General features: G+C 41.2%; 1 protein-coding gene across 2 annotated transcripts; it reads left to right on the top strand.

The window, feature by feature from the left end:
• Positions 1–146: 146 nt before the first annotated feature.
• On the top strand, positions 147–23,349 carry clrn2 (clarin 2). Of its 2 annotated transcripts, XM_055638688.1 has the most exons (4): positions 147–1,605; positions 2,016–2,948; positions 16,552–16,731; positions 19,437–23,349. In XM_055638688.1, exons 2-4 carry the CDS (start codon positions 2,696–2,698, stop codon positions 19,700–19,702), a joined length of 699 nt encoding a protein of 232 aa, XP_055494663.1. In that variant the 5' UTR covers positions 147–1,605; positions 2,016–2,695; the 3' UTR covers positions 19,703–23,349. The 2 variants fall into 2 exon arrangements, with proteins under 2 accessions (XP_055494663.1, XP_055494654.1); XM_055638679.1 differs by having other exon boundaries at positions 147–2,948.
• Positions 23,350–24,432: the final 1,083 nt, after the last annotated feature.

The following is a 24,432-nucleotide window of genomic DNA, read 5'->3' as shown; positions in this document are numbered from 1 at the left end:
AAATAACAAACACGCTGCTGGCAGGGCAGCCGTCTCGCAATGCCCCCACAGACCTTATGTATTACAAAACAAAATCCTTTAATAGAAGCAGAGGGTACCATTTTAATTTTGTTGGATCAAGGGATATTCATGTGATAATGAGAATTAGGCCATTCGGCCCATCAAGTCTACTCCGCCATTCAATCATGACTGATCTATCTCTCCCTCTCAACCCCATTCTCCTGCCTTCTCCCCATAACCCATGACAGCGATACTATTCTGTTCAGTCAGTACTGATCAACGCATCCAGTAAAAGGGGCTTCAAGTTCAAACCAAAGAGTAAACTATTTTGCTGGAATTCAGAAATAAAAATTGAAAATACTGGAAATGCACATGAGATCTATCACCTGAAGAAAGATGTTATTTTTTTGAATAATAATAGAAATTAAATCCATCAAATCAGAGTGAGCGGTTAAATGAAAGATAAGGTTAATAGCACAACAAAATAGAGGCAGCTAGTGTGTAAAATAGTCGTAGTAAGTTGTTCTTAAAATGTTACATGAAAAATGCTTTATTCACATAGCCAGCATCTCAGAAAAGCAAAGGAAAGTCAAGGCACAAGATTTGTAAATAGTATGGTGAAATGTGAAAGATGAACCAGAAGGAAAGCGCAGGAGACCACTAAAACCTGAAAGTAGGTGTTAAAGATCAAGGGCTGACAGACATCCAGCAGCAAACTAAGATACGGTGTCTGCTGGATTCCTGCCAGATACCACTGGATTAGATCTACCATCACTGTAATGGGGAGCGAGCACCAAATTGCTATTCTATCCCTCTGTCATCACATAAATAATAGAGGTTTGTACAAAGCACGTGCTCAACCACAACTAATTAAAATTCCTCAGGTTTAGCTCATATCAGAGAGACAAGGCACAGCAATTCCTTGCTTGAACAAAATAAAATAAAACTCAGCCTGAATTCTGTTAATGATCAAATCTACACCTTAACATAGTCTGTTAATGGACAAATCTACATTGTGTTTGTGAATCCTTTGATTAATTGATCCTATGCCTGTGTTGATGCATTTGGATTGGGTATGTAACCTCACTACAGCAAGGCTAGGGAGAAGACTTTCTAAATAGATCACTTTTCTAAAGTTATTATTTTTTTGATTCCTATTTTATTTCCACAAAACAGGAATCGATAGATGGTGTAGTTTGGAGGCTCTCCCCCTCCTTCAAACAAATGGTGAAGTTATATCAGAAATGCTTTATTCCCATGGCTATCTTGTTGCAGAGGTTTTATTATTTATGTGTATCATGATAAGCAGGGATAGGAAGGCAATGAGAGCTGAATATCACAGTAACCTAGGAGATGGTCACATGCATAGCTTTAAACCTCCTCTCCTAGTGAATCACCAACAGTGAGATTACTGATTCACTTACTCTGCTTCCTTGATGAGAATCAACTTTGTGAAGCAAAATGCTTTTTGTTACTGCACTCCCAGAGGTGTGATTTGTGAGGATATTGCAAGTAAATGAAGATGGAATGTATTCAATGAGAAAGAATATCGGTGTAAAGAAAAAAAACAAAAAACTTTTTTTTGGATTTCATAAGCAGTAAAAGGTAAATTCTACAATAAATAGGTATGTGAATTGTTGTTTTAATTGCTTGTTAAATTCATATGATTTATATTTACTCACATATTTACATGAGAAATAATTATGCCAAAGAACCAGCTGAGCAGAATGATTTGAATGCAGATATCTCCTCGTCTATAAACAATTCTGCTCCCAGATAGTTTGGCAGCAACTGGGCATATAGCAATGACCATTTATTCCTACATCTAACAGACGGTAATAGCTAGATGTTTTTACGTTGCCTAGATCATCAAAGTCAATAACAACTGCAAAATCTATTAGATAACATCATTTTATTGCCTTGCTGCGAATTAGTATTCCCATGAATATAAACTCTCGATACTGACAAAAATTGTGTTTATTTTTTCCTGAAGTTTTTTTCTTCTGAATTTTCAGGAACTTGTGGGAAGATGTGAGCTTTATTTTCAGTTGAAACAAAAAAAAGCAGGAAGAGCAAATTAGTATCATCGTATTTCTCTCCCAGAATGTCCTGGCCTCGTAAGCATTATAATTCTATATCCTGGAAAGTAACAGGAGGGAACTTTTGATGTTCATGTATAATATTAAACATAGGACAAAGGTACACATGAGAAATGTTTTCTTCAAATAGGTAAGCATTTTGTCTATTTTTATTTTCTCTTTTACAGTTATGCCAATGTTCGCTAACTATTCTGGCTTAGTTATACAGACATCTATTGGAACTGAATTGGAACTGTCAATGATGTGACAAGTGAACACATCAGACAAGCGATGATAAGAATTTTTTTATATTAAATGAGAGGATCTGTACATGCAATAAGAGACACTGCAGTGATTATTAAATCTTGGCAAATTGCAATGTACTCAGAAGATGGAACACTGACAATTGAATAGCAACAACAGCAGGACTGATGGAATACTGGACAATATGTCTGAGGTGGTTCAGTTTAAATTATCTTCTCATATCAGTGATGAATTTTAAAGCATCAAAATAAGGTTGGAATCAGCATTAAAAGCAGCTTTCGTTCAACTCCAACAAAGATTTCACTGAGCTATTCACCTATAAAGGGAGAGGTATTATAATCACATTGAATGTGATGCCCAACCTTCTGAAAAAGGTTTTTTTTTCCATTGCTGCTGTTGTAAGTTTTATATCTGCAATCCTGCTGACTGTGGCACTTGGGACAACGCGATGGGTGACCGGTACCATTCTGTGCAAAACAGGGGCTGAAATTGTGAATGCTACTGATCCAGAGATGGCAAAGTTCACAGGATCCCTGCACTATGGATTATTCCGGGGACGAAAAATACGAAAATGTGGTCTAGGAGGACGGGACTCTGAAATCACAAGTAATTATGGCAGATCCTGGAAAATGTTGTTATTGTCTTTAACTGGTTATATGAATATGTTATCTGGCAATGTCGATTTTCACCTCTGGAGCTCATAAATCCCAGCCGTGGTGAACTCTTCCCTTATTTACAGACTGTGAATGTAAAGATAATTGTACAATTGAGAAGATGGAACCCATTTCTCAGAGGGCTTCCCAAATTTGCATAAATTGACATTCAGCTGGCAACCTCACTTAGCAAGGTCAACCCAATTGCTGGCTGTCTTGTGTCTACACAATCTAGATTGAGGACATATATTTTTCATCATATTATTTGCCTACCCAAATACTCAACACTTGTTCCTTGCATATTTCAACAGAAAGATCTTTTACAGTGCTATTTAGTATGTTATTGGAAATATTTTCACTTCAAATGCTCTAATCTGCAATACATAGGCATGCAATGAGTGTGCCTATGTATTGCAACACTAAATCCCTTAACAGAAAGCAGAAGATATTATTTGATGGCAAACTAATCTCACTTGCCTGTTTTTTGCTTGCACATTCAGCACTACCATCAATTCTTGCCCCCTCAAAAAATAGCAAATTCACACAAGCACAAGGGTATTTAATACTCAGAAAGAAGCACTAAGACATGACCTGTATAAAAATTCAATGCAACTGCAAGAGTTGTACAGGAATCAGAGAAGGTCTTCAGCGCTTAAAAGGAGCACTCCACCCATGGCAGTCAGACAACAGATAACACAATGGCTGCCACTAGGAAAATAAATGCTGCAGGGGAGCAGAAGAAAGGTCCCAGATTCACAAGACGGACATCAAAATCTCATTGAGCAAGATATTTATCAGGAAGGTGGTCCTGTGTCAGAAGGGCCAGGAATTACCATGAGAAAAGCTTGGCAAGAGGTGGCTCGAGTTGCCTTCTCCAGCAGTGAATATTCCCATTCCATGCAAATAAAATCATAACCTCACAATATATCAAACCTCCCTCTTCAGTGTGATCCTGCACCAGATTACCTACGCCTCAAATACTTTCCTTCAATCCCTTAGAGCACCAGATTCTGAAATGGTGCTGTGGGTTGTCAGAAAGAAAGACATGTCATTACTTCTTCTCCCTTCAGTCTTGCCTTCTTCATCTGTCTCCTCCTACATCTCCTGCTCAGTAAGTGAGAGAGGGGAAAGCAGGGGCGGTGGTTTCTTTACATCCTGCACAGAAAAACAGAGGGCATTTACGTCCACAAGATACAATCAAAATGCCTATAAAATGATGCAGCAGCACACATGGTACGGAGACGTCCGTCACAAATCAATTTAAAGCAGTACATTACTTACTGTACAAGGAAACTTGGCAGATTTTACATTGCTTCATTTTGAAAGGTGACGCGCCTCTGTAGCCTCTTTGATCATGAGGAGGAAGATTGTCTCCTCTTGCCTGATGAGATGCTGCATTTGCGGGAGCTTCCCTCCCATGCAGCGGCCTCTCTTCTTTTGCTTTGTTCTTTTAGACGGGATGGATGAGACAAGGGATATTGAGTGATGTTTTCAGTCTCAGAGCCTTGACCTCTGTGTGGGGGTGGAGGAGATGGAAAGGCAATGATGAGTTGAGCGTATGAATGGAATAGATGAGCGTGGGAGTGTGGAAGGGAAGCCAATTTCTTTGCTTACGAATCTGTGTGAGTTTTTGAATATGCCAGCCTGTGGATGTGTGTGTGTCTCTGGATTAATGTGCATGTATGCGAGAGCAATATTTTTAGTGCTGTGCTGCTCTACTTGACACATTTGTGAGGTTATGATTTTATTTGCATGGAATGGGAATATTCACTGCTGGAGAAGGCAACTCGAGCCACCTCTTGCCAAGCTTTTCTCATGGTAATTTCTGGCCCTTCTGACACAGGACCACCTTCCTGATAAATATCTTGCTCAATGAGATTTTGATATCCGTCTTGTGAATCTGGGACCTTTCTTCTGCTCCCCTGCAGCCATTGTGTTATCTGTTGTCCGACTGCCATGGGTGGAGTGCTCCTTTAAGCGCTGAAGACCTTCTCTGATTCCTGTACAACTCTTGCAGTTGCATTGAATTTTTACACAGGTCATGTCTTAGTGCTTCTTTCTGAGTATTAAATAGGCGACGTTTCGGGCCGAAACCCTTCTTCAGATCCAGTCTGAAGAAGGGTTTCGGCCCGAAACGTCGCCTATTTCCTTCGCTCTATAGATGCTGCTGCACCCGCTGAGTTTCTCCAGCATTTTAGTGTACCTTCGATCTTCCAGCATCTGCAGTTCCTTCTTGAACATTTCAATACTTGTCAAACAGGAAAGGCATACTTTGACCGTGTGGACAAGCATCATCGTTTTCTGTTTAAATATTTTGACATTTTGCTTGTTGTAATTGATTCTCATGACACGAAAATATATTTAGGACAAACGCAGAGATATTTAGGAGACTCAAGGGGTTTATATATCACACCGGTGTGACCACTGCTGGTGTTGCTGCTTACCCTGAAGCTTATAACCATATAACCATATAACAATTACAGCACGGAAACAGGCCATCTCAGCCCTTCTAGTCTGTGCCGAACACGTATTCTCCCCTAGTCCCATCTACCTGCACTCAGACCATAACCCTCCATTCTTTTCCCGTCCATATAACTATCCCATTTATTTTTAAATGATAAAATCGAACCTGCCTCCACAACCTTCACTGGAAGCTCATTCCACACAGCTACCACTCTCTGAGTAAAGAAGTTCCCCCTCATGTTACCCCTAAACTTCTGTCCCTTAATTCTCAAGTCATGTCCTCTTGTTTGAATCTTCCCTACTCTCAGTGGGAAAAGCTTCTTACGTAATAATGTTTTTAAATGTCACATCAATATACATGTGCAAAACTATGGCAGTCACTGTATACTGAAGGATTTCACTGTAAAACACTCAAATTTCACTGTACCTTAATTGGTACATGTGACAATTAAATTGAATCTTGAATCTTGATTTCTTTCTCCCATTAAAAATTATGGACTCTGTGCAATGGAGAATATGATTGTAATCTAATTTGACTGATGCCAAAGCAGTGACAAAGTACAGTTTATTTCCATCTCAGGATGCATCTCCTTTGCTTGTTTACCTTTACATTAGTTATTATGGCAAACAACAAGGGAGGGACTTCTCTTAATCGCAAAAAAATGTTAAATGCACATGTTGAAATGATACCTGCTGCAGATTGCCATTTTCTGGGAAACCTCCTTAATGCATTAGATTGAACGAGGAAGGGTTAGTTAAGAAAGGGTTCATTAAAACCGAATGTTTGGCAGGAAAACAGGAACGCCCTCCAGGGAGCTGTCGGGGCAGACGGCATTTCTAGTCTGAGCATCGGACAGGTCTGTGACTCGAATCCTAGGGCTGACACTCGACCGGCGAGACCGACGTCAGGCAGAGCCATAGTGGTGGGTGACTCCATTGTCAGAAATGCGGACAGGAGATTCTGTGGCGACAGGCGAGATTCGTGGATGAAGTGTTGCATCCATGGTCCCAAGGTCCAAGATGTCTCAGACCGACTTCAGAGCATCCTCGAGAGGGAAGGTGAGCAGCTGGAAGTAGTTGTGCACGTGGGCACAAATGACGTGGATAAGAAGAAGGAGGTTCTGCAACATGAATATAGAGAGTTGTATAGGAGGCTGAAAGGGTGGTTATATCTGGGTTGCTTCCAGTACCTTGTGCTAGTGAGGGTAGGAACAGGGAGATAGGGGATCTGAATGTGTGGCCGAGAAGTTGGTGCAGGGGGCAGGGATTTAGATTTCTAGATCACTGGGATCTCTTCTGGGGCAGAGGTGATCAGTACAAAATGGACGGGTTGCACCTTAATTGGAGGGGAACGGACATTCTGGGAGGCAGGTTTGCTGGTTCTACACGGGTGGGTTTACACTAAACAGTGGAGGGGTGGAGTCAACAACGTGGAAGCATATCCGTGCAGCTAATGGGAAAGAGAGTGTAGGAAAGTTTACGTTTAGACTAACAGGACAGGGGGATGGGACCCAATGCAGGGAGACTGAGGGCCATAAAAGGAGGACAGATGCAAAAGGTAGGAGATAAGAAAAACTACCCTAAAAGCTTTGTGCCTTAATGCGAGGTGGATTTGAAATAAGGTGGATGAATTGAATGCACAGTTAGTAGTCATGGGATATGACATAGATGGAATTACGGCGACATGGCGCCAGGGTGACCAAGGCTGGGAGCTAAACATGCAGGGGTATTCGATATTCAGAAGGATAGATAGAAAAGAAGAGGAGTTGGGGTGGCATTGCTGGTTAAAGAGGAGATTCATGCAATAGCAAGGAGAGACATTAGCTTGGATGATGTAGAATCGATATGGGTAGAACTGTGAAATAGCCAAGGGCAGAAAACGCTTGTTGGAATTGTATACAGACCACCAAACAGCAGTAGGGAGGTTGGGGTCAGCATCAAGTAGGAAATTAGGGATGCGTGTAGCAAAGACACAGCGGTTATCATGGGTGACTTTAATCTACATATAGATTGGGCCATCCAAATCTGTAACAGTGCTGAGGAGGAGGATTTCCTGGAATGTATACAGGATTGGTTTTTAAACCAATATGTAGCGGAACCGACTAGATGACAGGCCATACTAGACTGGGTATTGTGTAATGAGGAAGGATTAGTTAACGATCTTGTTGTGCAAAGCCTCTTAGGCAACAGTGACCATCACATGGTGGAATTCTGCATTAGGATGGAGAGTGACACAGTTAATTCAGAGACAAGGGTCCTGAATTTGAATAAAGGAGACTGAAGGAAATTGGCTAGGATAGACTGGTAAATTATACTTAAAGGGTTGACAGTGGAAATGCAATGGCAAGGATTTAAATTGTTCATTCCTGTTTGGCTAAAAAAATAATCTGGGAAGGCGGCTCAACCGTGGCTGAGGAGGGAAGTCAAGGATAATGTTGAAGCCAAGGAAGAGGCATATAAATTGGCCAGAAGCGGCAAACCAGAGGACTGGGAGAAATTAAGAACTCAACAAAGGGGTTAATTAAGAGGAGGAAAAAAGAGCATGAAAGAAAGCTTGCTGGAAATATAAAAACTGACTGTAAAAGTTTCATTGGTATGTAAGAAGGAAAAAATTAATGAAGATGAATGTAGGTCCCTTACAGTCAGAGACAGGTGAACTTATAATGGGAAACAAGGAAATGGCAGAACAGTTAAATGAGTACTTTATTGTGTCTTCCTTAGTGAAGACAGAACCATTCTCCCGGAAATACTAGGGGACCAAGGATCTAGTGGGAGGGAGGAACTGAAGGGAATCCACATTAGTAAGAAAATGGTGAGGTAAACTATTAGGACTGAAGGCAGTTAAATCCCCAGGGCCTGATGGTCTGCATCCCAGAGTACTCAAGGAGGTGGCCCTAGAAATCGTGGATGCATTGGTGATCATTTTCCAAAGTTCTCTCGACTCTGGATCAGTTCATGTGGACTGGAGGGTAGCCAATGTAACTCCACTTTTTAAGAAAGGAGGGAGAGAGAAAACGGGGAATTATAGACCAGTTAGCCTTACATCGGTAGTGGGGAATATGCTGGAGTCGATTGTTAAAGATGTTATAGCAGTGCATTTGGAAAGCAGTGATAGGATCGCTCAAAGTCAGCATGGATTTATTAAGGGGTAATCATGCTTGACTAATCTTCTGGAATTTTTTGTGACACAAAGAATGGATAAGGGCCAGTGGATGTGGTGAATCTAGACTTTCTAAAAGCCTTTTAAAAGGTCCAACACACGAAATTAGTGTGCAAAATTAGAGCACATGGTATTGGGGGTAGGGTATTGGCATGGATAGAGAACTGGTTGGCAGACAGGAAGCAAAGAGTAGGAATTATCAGGTCCTTTTCAGAATGGCATGCAGTGACTAGTGGGGTGCCGCAAGGCCTGGTGCTGGGACCCCAGTTGTTTATAGTAACGATTTAGATGAGGGAATTAAATGTAACATCTCTAAGTTTGCAAATGACACAAAGCTGGGTGGCAGTGTGAGCTGCGAGGAGGATGCTCTGAGGCTGCAGGGTGACTTGGATAGGTTGGGTGAGTGGGCAGAAGCATAGAAACATCGAAACATAGAAAATAGGTGCAGGAGTAGGCCATTTGGCCCTTCAAGCCTGCACCGCCATTCAATATGATCATGGCTGATCATCCAACTCAGTATCCTGTACCTGCCTTCTCTCCATACCCCCTGATCCTTTTAGCCACAAGGGCCACATCTAACTCCCTCTTAAATAGAGCCAATGAACTGGCCTCAACTACCTTCTGTGGCAGAGAATTGCAGAGATTCACCACTCTCTGTGTGAAAAATTTTTTTCTCATCTCGGTCCTAAAAGATTTCCCCCTTATCCTTAAACTGTGACCCCTTGTTCTGGACTTCCCCAACATAGGGAACAATCTTCCTGCATCTAGCCTGTCCAACCCCTTAAGAATTTTGTAAGTTTCTATACGATCCCCCCTCAATCTTCTAAATTCAAGCGAGTACAAGCCGGGTCTATCCAGTCTTTCTTCATATGAAAGTCCTGCCATCCCAGGAATCAGTCTGGTGAACCGTCTCTGTACTCCCTCTATGGCACGAATGTCTTTCCTCAGATTAGGAGACCAAAACTGTACGCAATACTCCAGGTGTGGTCTCACCAAGACCCTGTACAACTGCAGTAGAACCTCCCTGCTATATTTAAATCCTTTTGCTATGAATGCTAACATACCATTCGCTTTCTTCACTGCCTGCTGCACCTGCATGCCTACTTTCAATGACTGGTGTACCACGACACCCAGGTCTCGTTGCATCTCCCCTTTTCCTAATCGGCCACCATTCAGATAATAGTCTACTTTCCTTTTTTTGCCACCAAAGTGGATAACCTCACATTTATCCACATTATACTGCATCTGCCATGCATTTGCCCACTCACCCAGCCTATCCAAGTCACCTTGCAGCCTCCTAGCATCCTCCTCACAGCTAACACTGCCCCCCAGCTTCGTGTCATCCGCAAACTTGGAGATGTTGCATTCAATTCCCTTGTGCAAATCATTAATATATATTGTAAATAGCTGGGGTCCCAGCACTGAGCCTTGTGGTACCCCACTAGTCACTGCCTGCCATTCTGAAAAGGACCCGTTTACTCCTACTCTTTGCTTCCTGTCTGCCAGCATGGCAGATGCAGTATAATGTGAATAAATGTGAGGTTATCCACTTTGGTGGGAAGAATAGGAAGGCAGATTATTATCAGAATGGTGTCAGATTAGGAGAAAGGGAGGTGCAACGAGACCTGGGTGTGCTTGTACATCAGTCACTGAAAGTAAGCATGCAGGTGCAGCAGTCAATGAAGAAAGCGAGAGGATTTGAGTTTTAAGGAGCAAGGAGGTCCTACTGCAGTTGTACAGGGCCCTGGTGAGACCGCACCTGGAGCATTGCGTGCAATTTTGGTCTCCTAATTTGAAGAAGGACATTATTGCGATTGAGGGAGTGCAGCGTCGGTTCACCAGGTTAATTCCCGGGATGCCAGGACTTGTGTATGCTGAAAGAATGGGTCGACTGGGCTTGTATTCACTGGAATTTAGAAGGATGAGAGGGAATTTCATGGAAACATATAAAATTCTTAGAGCATTGGACAGGGTAGATGCAGGAAAAATGTTTGCGATGTTGGGGGAGCCTAGAACCAGGGGTCATAGTTTAAGAATAAGGGGTAGGCCATTTAGGACTGAGATGAGGAAAAACTTTTTCACCCAGAGAGTTGTGAATATGGAATTCTCTGCCACAGAAGGCAGTGGAGGCCGATTCACTGGATGTTTTCAAGAGAGAGTTAGATTTAGCTCTTTGGGCTCAGGGAATCAAGGGATATGGGGAAATAGCCGGAACGGGGAACTGATTTTGGATGATCAGACATGCTCATCTTGAATGGCTGTGCTGGCTCGAAGGGCCGAATAGCCTACACCTGAACCTTTTTTCTATGTATCTATGAAAGTGTGCACATGCAATAATCAAACTCAGTTTTTCTGAATTGGATGAAATATTTAGGCTTCCATACAGTTGAGACTTGAGATCAGTTCTTTCCAGTGCTGTATCTTGAAATGGGCAATTAGCCCATGACCCTCACTTGGATTTCTCTGAGGTAATTCTTATTGCAGAATGAGTATGAATTGGCTTGAAATATTGCCTTTACAATGCATCTACCTAAAAATTGTAAGTAATCTCAACAATATTTCGAGAAGTGCAGACCTCAGCTATAGCGAATATAGTAATGAATGGACATTATTTTTGCTGAGCAGCATCTAAAGCATTGATAGATCTCAACCACCCCGGTTGAAGGAAAGTGCATTCTGTTTGGGTATCAGAGTATCAGAAAGACATGCATTTGATAGGACAAGGGTTAATTCGAGATAGTCAACATGATTTTGTGCATGGGAGATTGTGTCCCACAAATTTGATTATGCTTTTTGAAAAAGTAACCAAGGTTAATGCGGGCATAGATATTATCTACAAGGACTTCAGCAAGGCATTTGGTAAGATGCTGCATGATAGTTCTGCATGATGATTTTCTGCAGAAAATTAGATTGCATGGAATCCAAGGAGAGCTAGCCAACTGGATACAGATTTGGCTTTGTAGTAGGAAGCAGCTGGTGGTGGTGGAAGGTTGTTTATCAGCCTGAAGATCTGTGACTAGTGGTGCACCTCAAGAATCAGTGTGAGACTCACAACTCTTTGTAATCTATATCAATGATATGAATGAGAATGGCATGATTAGTTAATTTGCAGACAATACCGGAATAGGTGGCATCGTAGACAGTAAAGATGGGTATTGAAAATTACAGCAGGATTTAGATCAGCTGGGCAAATAGGCCAAATAGTGGATAATGGAGTTCAATTCAGTTCAATTCAGATAAGCGCGAAATGTAAATTTTGGCCCGGATAGGACCTTCAGGACCCCAATATACATCATCATGCAAATATTTTCTAAATCATATTGGCAAATTGACATCTTGTAAATTTCACCCAACATGTTGAAAGCCACTTAAATGTTAACCATTTTAAGTTAAATGCCTAACTATAATTTCCTATAGATAAGATATATTTGGGGGTAGATTGTCACCTTCACTGTCCTATTTTTACAGAGAAGATCACCTGCGCATTGGAAAGGTCATACTCAAGTACTAAGGACAATAAAATGTTATTTTAAATATGCTACGAAGTGATGAGCCAGTCTTGCCGCAAAAGGAAGCCAATTCTTTGGCAGGCTTTATCGGATTTAGGATGTTCACTGAATTTTATAGGATACACACCATTTATCATTCAAAAAGCAATTTGCTGCTCAAGTTCACTTAATTTCTTATGTAAATGAATTTTTATTAACGTACAGTAAAGTGCGCAGTTTAATCAGATTATATATTCCGCTGACATTTAATAATGGCATTTGTTCTTTTCAGGCACAATAAAACTAAATGCAAAATTAACTGATCCAAAATTGATCTGATTTTAACAAGTGGCTCCTTTGAAATTATTATTTTTATTTGATTAAACCCTAGTGTGGAAAAAGCACATTGGCAAATGAAGAATTACTGCAATTTAAATGTTCTTTGTTTTCCTTCTTCTGCAATATTAATAAAATCTTGATCCATTGAATATTTCTCACTGAAAATGAACCATGCAAAAGATAAACTATGATGGAAAGGTCACTTCTTTTGCAAAATTAACTATGACATTCTTTTTATTCGTGCTCTTCAAGATGACAGGCATCATAGTTAATGCTGAAGCCTTGAAAGTAAATTACCTAACACTAACTTTTCAAGTGTTATGCACTCTAAAATCAATTATACTCAGAGAAAATTGTGTTAGCAATCTTTCACAGATGAAAGTGAATTCAACACTTCTGGTCTGAATCCATATAGGCCTGCCAAACATTTCTCACAAACAAACATGAACCTCAAGAAATTGCAAAGAAATATGGACACAGCTCAGACAATCACACAAACTGACCTCCCTTCCATTGACTCCATCTACACCTCACGCAGCCTCAGCAAGGCCAGCAGCATAATCAAGGACGAGTCTTACTTTGGTCGCTCCCTCTTCTACCCTTTCCCACCAGGCAAGAGGTACAGAAGTGTGAAAATGCACACCTCCAGATTCAGGGACAGTTTCTTCCCAGCTATTATCAGTCAACCCACCCATCCTATCAACGACTAGAGAACAGTCCTGAGCTACCATCTACCTTATTGGAGACCCTCGGACTATCTTTAATCGGTCTTTACTGGACTTTATCTTGCACTAAATGTTATTCCCTTTATCATGTATCTGTACACTGTGGACAGCTTGGTGTCATTGTGAACTAAGCAATTCAGAGCTGAAATTGATTGATTCATTTTATTCCACATGATTTTATAACTTTAGAATAATCTCTAACAGAGGATTGTGCTCGTAAACAGCAAATGCTACTGAATATGGGCAAATCAGAATGAAGAGACACATTGATCTTGTGGAATTTATTGCAGATGACACAGTGCCCTCCATAATGTTTTGGACAAAGACCCAGCATTTATTTATTTGCCTCAGTTCCCCACAATTTGAGATTTGTAATAGAAAAAAACATGTGTGGTTAAAGTGCACATTGTCAGATTTTAATAAAGGGTATTTTTATACATTTTGGTTTCACTATGTAGAAATTACAGCTGTGTTTATACATAGTCCCCCCCATTTCAGGGCACTATAATGTTTGAACACATGGCTTCACAAGCATTTGTAATTTCTCAGGTGTGTTTAATTGCCTCCTTAATGCAGATATAAGAGACCTCCTCGTCTTTCCTCTAGTCTTCCATCACCTTTGGAAACTTTTATTGCTGTTTATCAACATTACGACCAAAGTTGTGCCAATGAAAGTCAGAAGCCAGTATGAGACTGAGAAACAAGAATAAAACTGTTAGAGACATCAGCCAAACCTTTTAAAATTAGGCTTAACAAAATCAACTGTTTAGGGGATCCATATGATTAAGAATTAAAGAGAGCACTGGTGAACTTCTTACTAATCGCGGTGGGAGACCTCCACAGTGCTGATGACATTTAAAAAAACCACCATCTGCAGAAAGGAAGGAGGGTTATGGTATTCCTGAACAGAAAGGGGAAAAAACAGGCTTACACTTGTAGGGCAATGGATGCAAACCACTGGTTTAGCAAAGGGAGACCTCCATAGCTGATGACAAAACCGGGTTATAGTTTGCAGAAATAAGAAGTACTTAAAAGGGCAACCACAGTTCTGGAAAAAGGTCTTGTGGACAGATGAGGGGAAGATTAACTTATATCAGAGTGATGGCAAGAGCAAAGTATGGAGGAGAGAAGGAACTGCCCAAGATCCAAAGCATACCACCTCATCTGTGAAACACGGTGGTGTGGGTGTTATGGCCTGGGCATGTATGGCTGCTGAAGGAACTGGCTCACTTATCTTCATTGATGATACAACTGCTGATGGTAGTAGCATAATGAATTTTGAAGTGTATAGACACATCCTATCTGCTCAAGTATAAACAAATGCCTCAAAACTCATTGGTGGGTGGTTCATTCTATAGTGTCCCAAACATTATGGTGCCCTGAATATGTATAAACACAGCTGTAATTTCTACATGGTGAAACCAAAATGTGTAAAAATGGCCTTTATTAAAATCTGACAATGTGCACTTTAACCACATGTGATTTTTTTTCTATTTCAAATCTCAAATTGTGGAGTACAGAGGCAAATAAATAAATGATGGGTCTTTGTCCCAAACATTATCGAGGGCACTGTATATTATGCTCAATCATTTTGCTGGCAATGTGATGGAGATCCTGTTTGGGTGCTTTCAGTGGAATAATGCTGGTGGGGTGGGAGCATCTCCAAGGAGTGTCCTGACCATAGAACTTGTCTGATAAAGGATGCCATTTGGTCCATCATACATGCATGGGTGCTGATGCACTAATGCCTCTCCATCACATTTCATATCTTCTCACAGGGATTAAAACTTGAAAGTATAAAGTGAATAAGAATACTCCGAAGCACACAACACACATCAGATGGTTTGGGAGTCCTGTTCCATATTTCGTTGAGATCATAAACCCAGAGGGTGATGGCAAAAATAAGAAACAAGCGCTCCCTGCAAAGAACAGGAGGTGCTAATTGTGAGATTGTACAGGGCATAATTTCCAATCGATTTGCAGAAAGCTGTGCTGTTCTGAAACTGCAGCACTGGAATCTCCCTGTCTTTGGCCATTGCAGAAAAGTGCAAATAAACTGATATTGGGAATATGACATCCGGGGCAGCAGGGAAAATAAGTGAAAGAATATGAGAATTTTCATTCTGGAGTAAAAATAGCATCAATTTTTTGAGTTAAAATAGAGATAAACTAAGACACTGTCGTGCATAAAACAAACTCTGTACCTATGTAATACAGTTAAATTAGCAGGGATGCTGAATAAAAGTTCAGATATAATATTTTCAGAGAGCATGGTGAAAGTGTGTAACAGCTTGCCAGCTGGTAGATGATATTGACAAATTAAACGTAGATATGCAGATGAATAGAAAAGTCAAAGAACAAAGAACATTTATTTGAAAATAATAACAGTAAAATACTAGAGATACTGTATTTAAAGCTTTCCTCAATCATAATTTTAAAGAAAATTACAAATGGCTATGCAGATAAAATACAAGTCATGCAAAGTCATGTTATGCCAGCTATGAAATTGTGTGCAACGGTGTGCCTTTAGTTTAACTTAGGAATCAGCCAATGTGACCAGAGTGGGCTTTTCACATCCTGTACATTGCTCTAGTTCCAGTTAAATACCTGGTCTGCACAAATGTCAGTAAGTGAAATTGGTTTTGTGCTGGGATCTGTATGTCTGAATGCTGTGCCTCTGAAGACAAACACAAACATGTGATGTTCTTAAATAAAGCATCAGTCCTTCCCCAATAATTCTCCATGGTATGACATTTGCACAGTCAAGTGTGATTAATTCAACATCGGTAGCACAGTGGCGCAGCGGTAGAGTTGCTGCCTTACAGCACTTGCAGCGCTGGAGACCCGGGTACGATCCCGACTACGGGTGCTGTCTGTACAGAGTTTATACGTTCTTCCCGTGACTGCGTGGGTTTTCTCAGAGATCTTCGGTTTCCTCCCACACTCTAAAGACATACAGGTATGTAGGTCAATTGGCTTGGTGTATGTGTAAAATTGTCTCTAGTGTGTGTAGGATAGTGTTAATATGTGGGGATAGTTTGTCGGTGTGGACTTGGTGGGCCGAAGGGCCTGTTTCCGTGCTGTATCTCTAAACTAAACTAAACAAGCCAAAGCTAGAGCTGCGCCTGTTCCAGTTTATCTGTTGCAACATCTTGTGCAAACTCACTGATTTACTAAAGAAAAAAAACATTTTTATAAAATTATTCCAGATATGAAAAATATTGATCACAGTAAAATAATTTATCACTATAAGATACTAAACTCACTTTGAATATTCAGCCATTGTCATTATGGTTAATCAAAAGCTAATATGCTTAAATGTATATTTTTTCCAGAAACATGAATATTGTAGTTCTAATATTTTTTAATCTATATTCCCAGTTTTTCCACAGTTGGTGAAAACGTTGAACACTGCTGTTCATGTTTTGGTTGTACTATTTATCTGCCTGGCAATTGCATTTGCTATGGTTAGTTTTGGATTTTGTGTTTACAATGCAGTGAAAATCCCTTACCAAGCCATGAAAGGAACTATGGGCATCTACCTCTGGAATGTATTTGCAAGTAAGTATAAAGGATCTAATATCAATGTTCTTTTCTTGTTACACCCTGTTTTTAACTGCTGAAAGACTATTAATACTACTTGTATTGTTATAATTTAAACCTTTTTCTTAAAAAAAAAAAAAAAAAAAAATGAAGCGGTACAAAATTTGTATCAAGATATATGTGTTGTTTAGATTTAATTTAAACTTTTTTTAATTAAAAAAAAAAAAAAAAAAAAAAAGGTTAATGTTTCATGCAGTGAAAAACCCATGAACTAATTACCAACCCCCCACCCCCCAAGATTTCTACCTTTAAAGGAATCTATAATCTTTGGAATTGAGGGCTTATAATAAAATATGCTATATACCCATAAATAAGTTGACCATGAAATTAATCTGCATAAACTATCAATTGTTAAATGAAATAATAAATGTTTGAACAGTTAAAACAATCACATATCTGAAAGAAAATATTACAGCAAATTGTTTTTTTTCCTGATAATGAGTTATACTTATGCCCTTCCTGCTCATGACTCTGTACCCATCGTAACCTGAATATTTTGCATAGTTTTTCTGCTGAAACTGTTTAGTAATTATCTATTTAATTACAAGTTTTATTCCTAAACTAAGATTTCCCAATGACTTAGGAAGTGTTAGTTTTACATCCTATAAGAGAAATATTTACAATTTTCCAACTAGCACTAAACATACGATTGCATTAAAGCTGCTTTTGAGGCCCTTGCAGTTGTAAAATTCCTTACAAGGTATCAGTGTTACTTAAAATCTGTATCCGATTACGCAGCGTTCTATTGATGGGTCTACCGACAGCCACAGATTTGGTCAGGTTCCTTGGTTCTCCGTTCCTTCAATGTCACTTTAAAAATACTTCTGCATACTCACACACAGCCTCAGGGAATTTGATAGAAATTGGAAACCACACACGTTATGTATTAAACATGTTGTGAGAACCAAGCTACAAGGCACTATCACCTAGTCTTTCAGCAGTACTTCGGATAAATGGCAGGCCCTCATACATTAACTTGTCCCAGCTGACAAATAGTAGTAGGTACATTCTTGAAAGATTGTGGAATTCATGGCCACAGGGAAATGAAACAAAAAAAGGGTTGAGGAGAGAGTAGTTCAGTTATGATCATATTGAATGTCTGGGCAGGCTTAAGGGGCCTGGTGATCTACTCCTGCTTCTTTTCTTGTGGTGTTTGTGTTGCAGATGCAATTTAAATTCATGCCTCTTTCAGATATTACTGGGCACAGCACAAACATGTATCTAGGGAGAAACAAACCTCTCTGACAAAGCAAAATAAAATGTTATTTACTTTGCTCACTCTTACCTAGCAGACAAGTAATACTTGAAAGTTCATAGGATTCTGCTTAAGACTGATCTTTAGTCCCTTCCTCCATTCCTGAAAACATCCACTCCAGGGCAGCAGTTTCCACTTGCTGTTGACTCTGGTTTCACTCCCAGTTCGTCATTTCTACGGTGTAATTCCAAATGGTTACATAGAAACATAGAAACATAGAAAATAGGTGCAGGAGTAGGCCATTCGGCCCTTCGAGCCTGCACCGCCATTCAATATGATCATGGCTGATCATCCAACTCAGTATCCCATCCCTGCCTTCTCTCCATACCCCCTGATCCCTTTAGCCACAAGGGCCACATCTAACCCTCTCTTAAATATAGCCAATGAACTGGCCTCGACTACCTTCTGTGGCAGAGAATTCCACAGATTCACCACTCTCTGTGTAAAAAATGATTTTCTCATCTCGGTCCTAAAAGACTTCCCTCTTATCCTTAAACTGTGACCTCTAGTTCTGGACTTCCCCAACATCGGGAATAATATTCCTGCATCTAGCCTGTCCAACCCCTTAAGAATTTTGTAAGTTTCTATAAGATCCCCCCTCAATCTTCTAAATTCTAGCGTGTACAAGCCGAGTCTATCCAGTCTTTCTTCATATGAAAGTCCTGCCATCCCAGGAATCAGTCTCGTGAACCTTCTCTGTACTCCCTCTATGGCTAGAATGTCTTTCCTCAGATTAGGGGACCAAAACTGTACGCAATACTCCAGGTGTGGTCTCATCAAGACCCTGTACAACTGCAGTAGAACCTCCTTGCTCTTATACTCAAATCCTTTTGCTATGAATGCTAACATACCATTCGCTTTCTTAACTGCCTGCTGCACCTGCATGCCTACTTTCAATGATTGGTGTACCATGACACCCAGGTATCGTTGAATCTCCCCTTTTCCTAATCGGCCACCATTTAGATAATGGTTCAATTCAGTTATCTGTTCAATTCTATTTACTGGCATTTGTATACAATATAAGTTATTTACAGATGGACTGAATGGGAGCATAGCTGAATTCATCACCCTCGTCCATGCAACATCGAGGTCCATCTCAGTACATCAGCCACCTAATTAACATAATCTAAATCACCATGTTTACCCTATTGTTTATGAAGCAACTGCAGATGCTGGAAAAATCGAAGGTAGATAAAAATGCTGGAGAAACTCAGCAGGTGAGGCAGCATCTATGGAGCGAAGTTCACCCTATTGATCTGTGTAAATCATCTTATCCAACTTAACCAACTGAGCTCAAGCAGAACCAAATAAAAGTTTTAGATGTGGCAGATCTAGAGAGAGGGAGTTTTGCATTGTCAGCCAATTCCCTCTAATATTATGTTGGAATTGCACTGGTTTGCTTTTGCAGGTATATGCGGAGTGTCTGCAGTTGTTTGCTTTTTTGCCGCTGTGAAGCTTCATCGCCACACAGAACGAATTGCCAATTTTCGTGAGCAAGTTTTCAAGTTTGTCATACTTCAGGAATACTTTGACTCTTCCTTCTGGATTTGTGTGGCAAGCCCTGTGGTACATGTAGTGAACATGTTGGTGGTGCGCATCGGTGGAATACAATTCCCCACCTTCAAGACCAAAACAGAGGAAGCAAAAGTCACACCTGAAGTCCTGATGTACTAGCCAACCAACATTGTTATTATTACCATGCAGGAAGACATTATTGGAAACCTTACCTGTACTGGACAGCTACCAACAGCCACATGCATGTTGTTATATTTTGTGACGAATAATTCGTAGCTGGTATAGAAATGGTGTTAATATACAATTTTAAACTAATGTATTTACATTACATGTATTTGTTACTGAGGTACAGTATTTCAATAGAGCTGTATACAATTTATCATTACATAAATATTTAATAGCAGAGTACTTATGTTCTTCACCCAATTTTTGGCTTCATGGAAGAGACAGGGGGTGATGGTGAAAGGTGATTTTTCAGGCAGGAGGCCTGCGACTAGTGGTGTGCCTCAGGGATCAGTGCTGGACCCATTGCTGTGTGTGATTTTTATCAACGATTTGGATGAGAATGTAGAAGGCATGATTAGTAAGTTTGCAAATGACGCTCAAATGGCTGGTATCGTAGATAATGAAGATGGTTATCAAAAAATACAGCAAGATCTTTTTGGATGGGCAAGCGTGCTGAGGAGTGATAAATGGAGTTTAATGCAGATATGTACGAGAGGTCAAACCAGGGCTGGACCTTCATAGTGAAAGATAGGGCTGTAGGGAGTGTTGCAGAGCAGAGGGATCTGGGAGCACAGGTACATAGTTCCTTGAAAGTGGTGTCGCAGGTAGATAATGTGGTCAAGGAGTCTTTGGTACATTGGCCTTCATCAGTCAGGGTACTGAATACAGAAATTGAGATGTTATGTCACATAGAAACATAGAAATTAGGTGCAGGAGTAGGCCATTCGGCCCCTCGAGCCTGCACCACCATTCAATATGATCATGGCTGATCATCCAACTCAGTATCCCGTACCTGCCTTCTCTCCATACCCCCTGATCCCCTTAGCCACAAGGGCCACATCTAACTCCCTCTTAAATATAGCCAATGAACTGGCCTCAACCACCCTCTGTGGCAGAGAGTTCCAGAGATTCACCACTCTCTGTGTGAAAAAAGTTCTTCTCATCTCGGTTTTAAAGGATTTCCCCCTTATCCTTAAGCTGTGACCCCTTGTCCTGGACTTCCCTAACATCGGGAACAATCTTCCTGCATCTAGCCTGTCCAACCCCTTAAGAATTTTGTAGTTTTTCTATAAGATCCCCTCTCAATCTCCTAAATTCTAGAGAGTATAAACCAAGTCTATCCAGTCTTTCTTCATAAGACAGTCCTGACATCCCAGGAATCAGTGTGGTGAACCTTCTCTGCACTCCCTCTATGGCAATAATGTCCTTCCTCAGATTTGGAGACCAAAACTGTACGCAATACTCCAGGTGTGGTCTCACCAAGACCCTGTACAACTGCAGTAGAACCTCCCTGCTCCTATACTCAAATCCTTTTGCAATGAAAGCTGACATACCATTCGCTTTCTTTACTGCCTGCTGCACCTGCATGCCTACCTTCAATGACTGGTGTACCATGACACCCAGGTCTCGCTGCATCTCCCCCTTTCCCAATCGGCCACCATTTAGATAATAGTCTGCTTTCCCGTTTTTGCCACCAAAATGGATAACCTCACATTTATCCACATTATACTGCATCTGCCAAACATTTGCCCACTCACCCAGCCTATCCAAGTCACCTTGCAGTCTCCTAGCATCCTCCTCACAGCTAACACTGCCCCCAAGCTTAGTGTCATCCGCAAACTTGGAGATATTGCCTTCAATTCCTTCATCCAGATCATTAATATATATTGTAAATAGCTGGGGTCCCAGCACTGAGCCTTGCGGTACCCCACTAGTCACTGCCTGCCATTGTGAAAAGGACCCGTTTACTCCTACTCTTTGCTTCCTGTTTGCCAGCCAGTTCTCTATCCACATCAATACTGAACCCCCAATGCCGTGTGCTTTAAGTTTGTATACTAATCTCTTATGTGGGACCTTGTCGAAAGCCTTCTGGAAGTTCAGATACACCACATCCACTGGTTCTCCCCTATCCACGCTACTAGTTACATCCTCGAAAAATTCTATAAGATTCGTCAGACATGATTTACCTTTCGTAAATCCATGCTGACTTTGTCCAATGATTTCACCACTTTCCAAATGTGCTGCTATCCCATCTTTAATAACTGACTCTAGCAGTTTCCCCACTACCGATGTTAGACTAACTGGTCTGTAATTCCCCGTTTTTCTCTCCCTCCCTTCTTAAAAAGTGGGGTTACGTTTGCTACCCGCCAATCCTCAGGAACTACTCCAGAATCTAAAGAGTTTTGAAAGATTATTACTAATGCATCCACTATTTCTGGAGCTACTTCCTTAAGTACTCTGGGATGCAGCCTATCTGGCCCTGGGGTTTATCGGCCTTTAATCCATTCAATTTACCCAACACCACTTCCCGGCTAACCTGGATTTCACTCAATTCCTCCAACTCCTTTGACCCGCGGTCCCCTGCTATTTCCGGCAAATTATTTATGTCTTCCTAATCATCTTGTACATAACAATGTGTCATGTGTAAGATGTTGGTGAGGCCCCATTTGAAGTATAGTGTTCAGTTTTGGTCACCCTGCTATAGGAAGGATGTTGTTAAGCGAGAAAGAGTGCAGGGAACATTTATGAGTATGTTACCAGGACTTGAGGATCTGAGCTATAGGGAAAGGTTGGCAGGCTAAGATTTTATTCCTCAGAGTGCAAGAGGCTGAGTGGTGATCTTATGGAAGTGTATAAGATCATTGCAGAGTCTTTTACCCAGAGAAGGGAAATCAAGAACCAGAGGACATAGGTTTAAGGTGAGAGGGAAAAGATTTAATAGGAACTTGAGGGGCAACTTTTTCCACGATGTGCAACGATCTGCTAGAGGAGGTTGAAAGATACTATAACAACATTTAAAAGACATTTCGACAGATACATGGATAGGAAAGATAGAGAGGTTATGGGCCTAACGTGGGTAGGTGGGACTAGTGTAGATGGGGCATCATGTCCCACAGCCCTGTTTCCATACTGTATGACTCTAACTCATTCAAAACCTTCATTTACATGTGTGGTACATTGTTTTCATGCAGCTGTGTACAGAGTTTGCTGAATTCAGGTAACTGCAGGCTTTAATAAAGAAATGTTAAGAGTCTCATGCAAAGTTTAGGATTATTACTGTTTCGTCGAGTTGGTAATCGGCAAATGTGTTTCAGGACAAAGTCCTAGCTAAATAAAGTCTGTGCCATTATGAGTTGCATTCTTTATCATTACAACTTATCAAACTGTCCGATATATGTACCGAACAATTAAACATTGCTTTCATAATTTGCAAAGGTCAGGCTCCAATTGAGCCCCTAAATAACATCAAATAAAACACATTGGCTGTTTACACTCTGCTAGAGGCCAAAAAACAGTTATTCATTTGTAGTGCAGCCACTCATTCATGATCAGCTTCTGGGTATACAGTCACCAAAGTACAGAACTACATAGGAATTGTAGCCTCACCGAGAATTTTATCCAGGTAGACAAAATTAAGTGACTGAGTCATTATAGGATTTAATAAATTGAGGGCAGCTGTTTAATTTATTGATTCAGCATGGAGCAGTTCACTATGGGAGAGAAACTGAGCTTTTCCTGTGCAAAGCTGAGGACACAATTTCATAACTGATAAACTTGATATTGAACGACCTTAGACAAATCCCATGATTCCTTGCGTTTTTTGGAATATCGAACTCGCTTATTGGAAGCAAGAAAAAAACCAGGACAAATTGAGGCCAGCAACAATGACCTCTGGTGAGGAGGTTCCCTAATGGGCTGATTGTTGGCGAGAGATGGTGTGACTCAAGAGTTATGAAACTGTTTGAAACATTTCATAGTTGTGAAATGTTGAACTGGTTAACGTACTTTTAGTGGAGGAAGGAGTGGGGGAAGAAAGGTGGCAGGGGGAGGGGGGGGGGGGGGGGGGGGGTAGATGGGAGGGGAGAGGGAGGTGTTTGTATGTTACCTAAAATTGGGGAATTAAACTTTCGTTGTAAGGCACACAAGTGAACCGATCAAGTGTATTCTATGATGTGGAAAGCTAAGGAAGAAATTGCAGGCCCTTGGGAAAAATATTTGTCAAATTTTGTAACACAACATGCTGGAGTAACTCAGCGGGACAGGCAGCATCTCTGGAGAGAAGGAAGGGGACTGAAGAAGGGTCTCAACCTGAAACGTCACCCATTCCTTCTCTCCAGAGATGCTGCCTCCTGTCCCTCTGAGTTACTCATGCTATTTGTGTCTATCTTCTTCCTGAACATTACTTCTCTCTTTCTCTGCAGAATTATATTCAGATTCCCAGCATTTTCACAGTTTCATGCACAGAATTACACTTCCATCTCCTCATTCAGTGGGAGCTGCGCTGCAGTGGCGGCAGCCGACCGAGGGGTGCGCTGCGTGGGGGTTCGGGATCGCTGCAGTGGCGGCAGCCGGCCGCCGGCAGCGCTGTGCTGGGAGGCGGGATGGGGCAGTGGCGGCAGTGGCCGCTAGCAGCGCTGTGTTGGGAGGCGGGATGGGGCAGTGGCCGCTAGCAGCGCTGTATTAAGAGGCGATATCGCTGCAGTGCCGGCGGCGGCCGCTAGTAGCGCTGTGTTGGGAGGCGATATCACTGCGGTGGCGGCGGCCGGTCGCCGGCAGCGCTGTATTGAGAGGCGGGACTACTGCAATGGTGGCGGTGGCCGCTAGCAGCGCTGTATTAAGAGGCGATATCGCTGCAGTGCCGGCGGCCGGCCGCTAGCAGCGCT

This window comes from Leucoraja erinacea, chromosome 1 (assembly GCF_028641065.1).
Source record: "Leucoraja erinacea ecotype New England chromosome 1, Leri_hhj_1, whole genome shotgun sequence".
Taxonomy (NCBI): domain Eukaryota; kingdom Metazoa; phylum Chordata; class Chondrichthyes; order Rajiformes; family Rajidae; genus Leucoraja; species Leucoraja erinaceus.
The sequence above is the reverse complement of the archived record's forward strand: the minus strand, read 5'-3'. Positions and strand labels throughout refer to the sequence as shown.

Coding starts and splice junctions, on each gene's coding strand:
- clrn2 (XM_055638688.1), top strand. CDS start 2,696: ATGCCCAACCTTCTGAAAAAGGTTTTTTTTTCCATTGCTGCTGTTGTA. Junction 2,949..16,551: donor ACGGGACTCTGAAATCACAA/GTAATTATGGCA, acceptor CTATATTCCCAG/TTTTTCCACAGTTGGTGAAA. Junction 16,732..19,436: donor CCTCTGGAATGTATTTGCAA/GTAAGTATAAAG, acceptor TTGCTTTTGCAG/GTATATGCGGAGTGTCTGCA.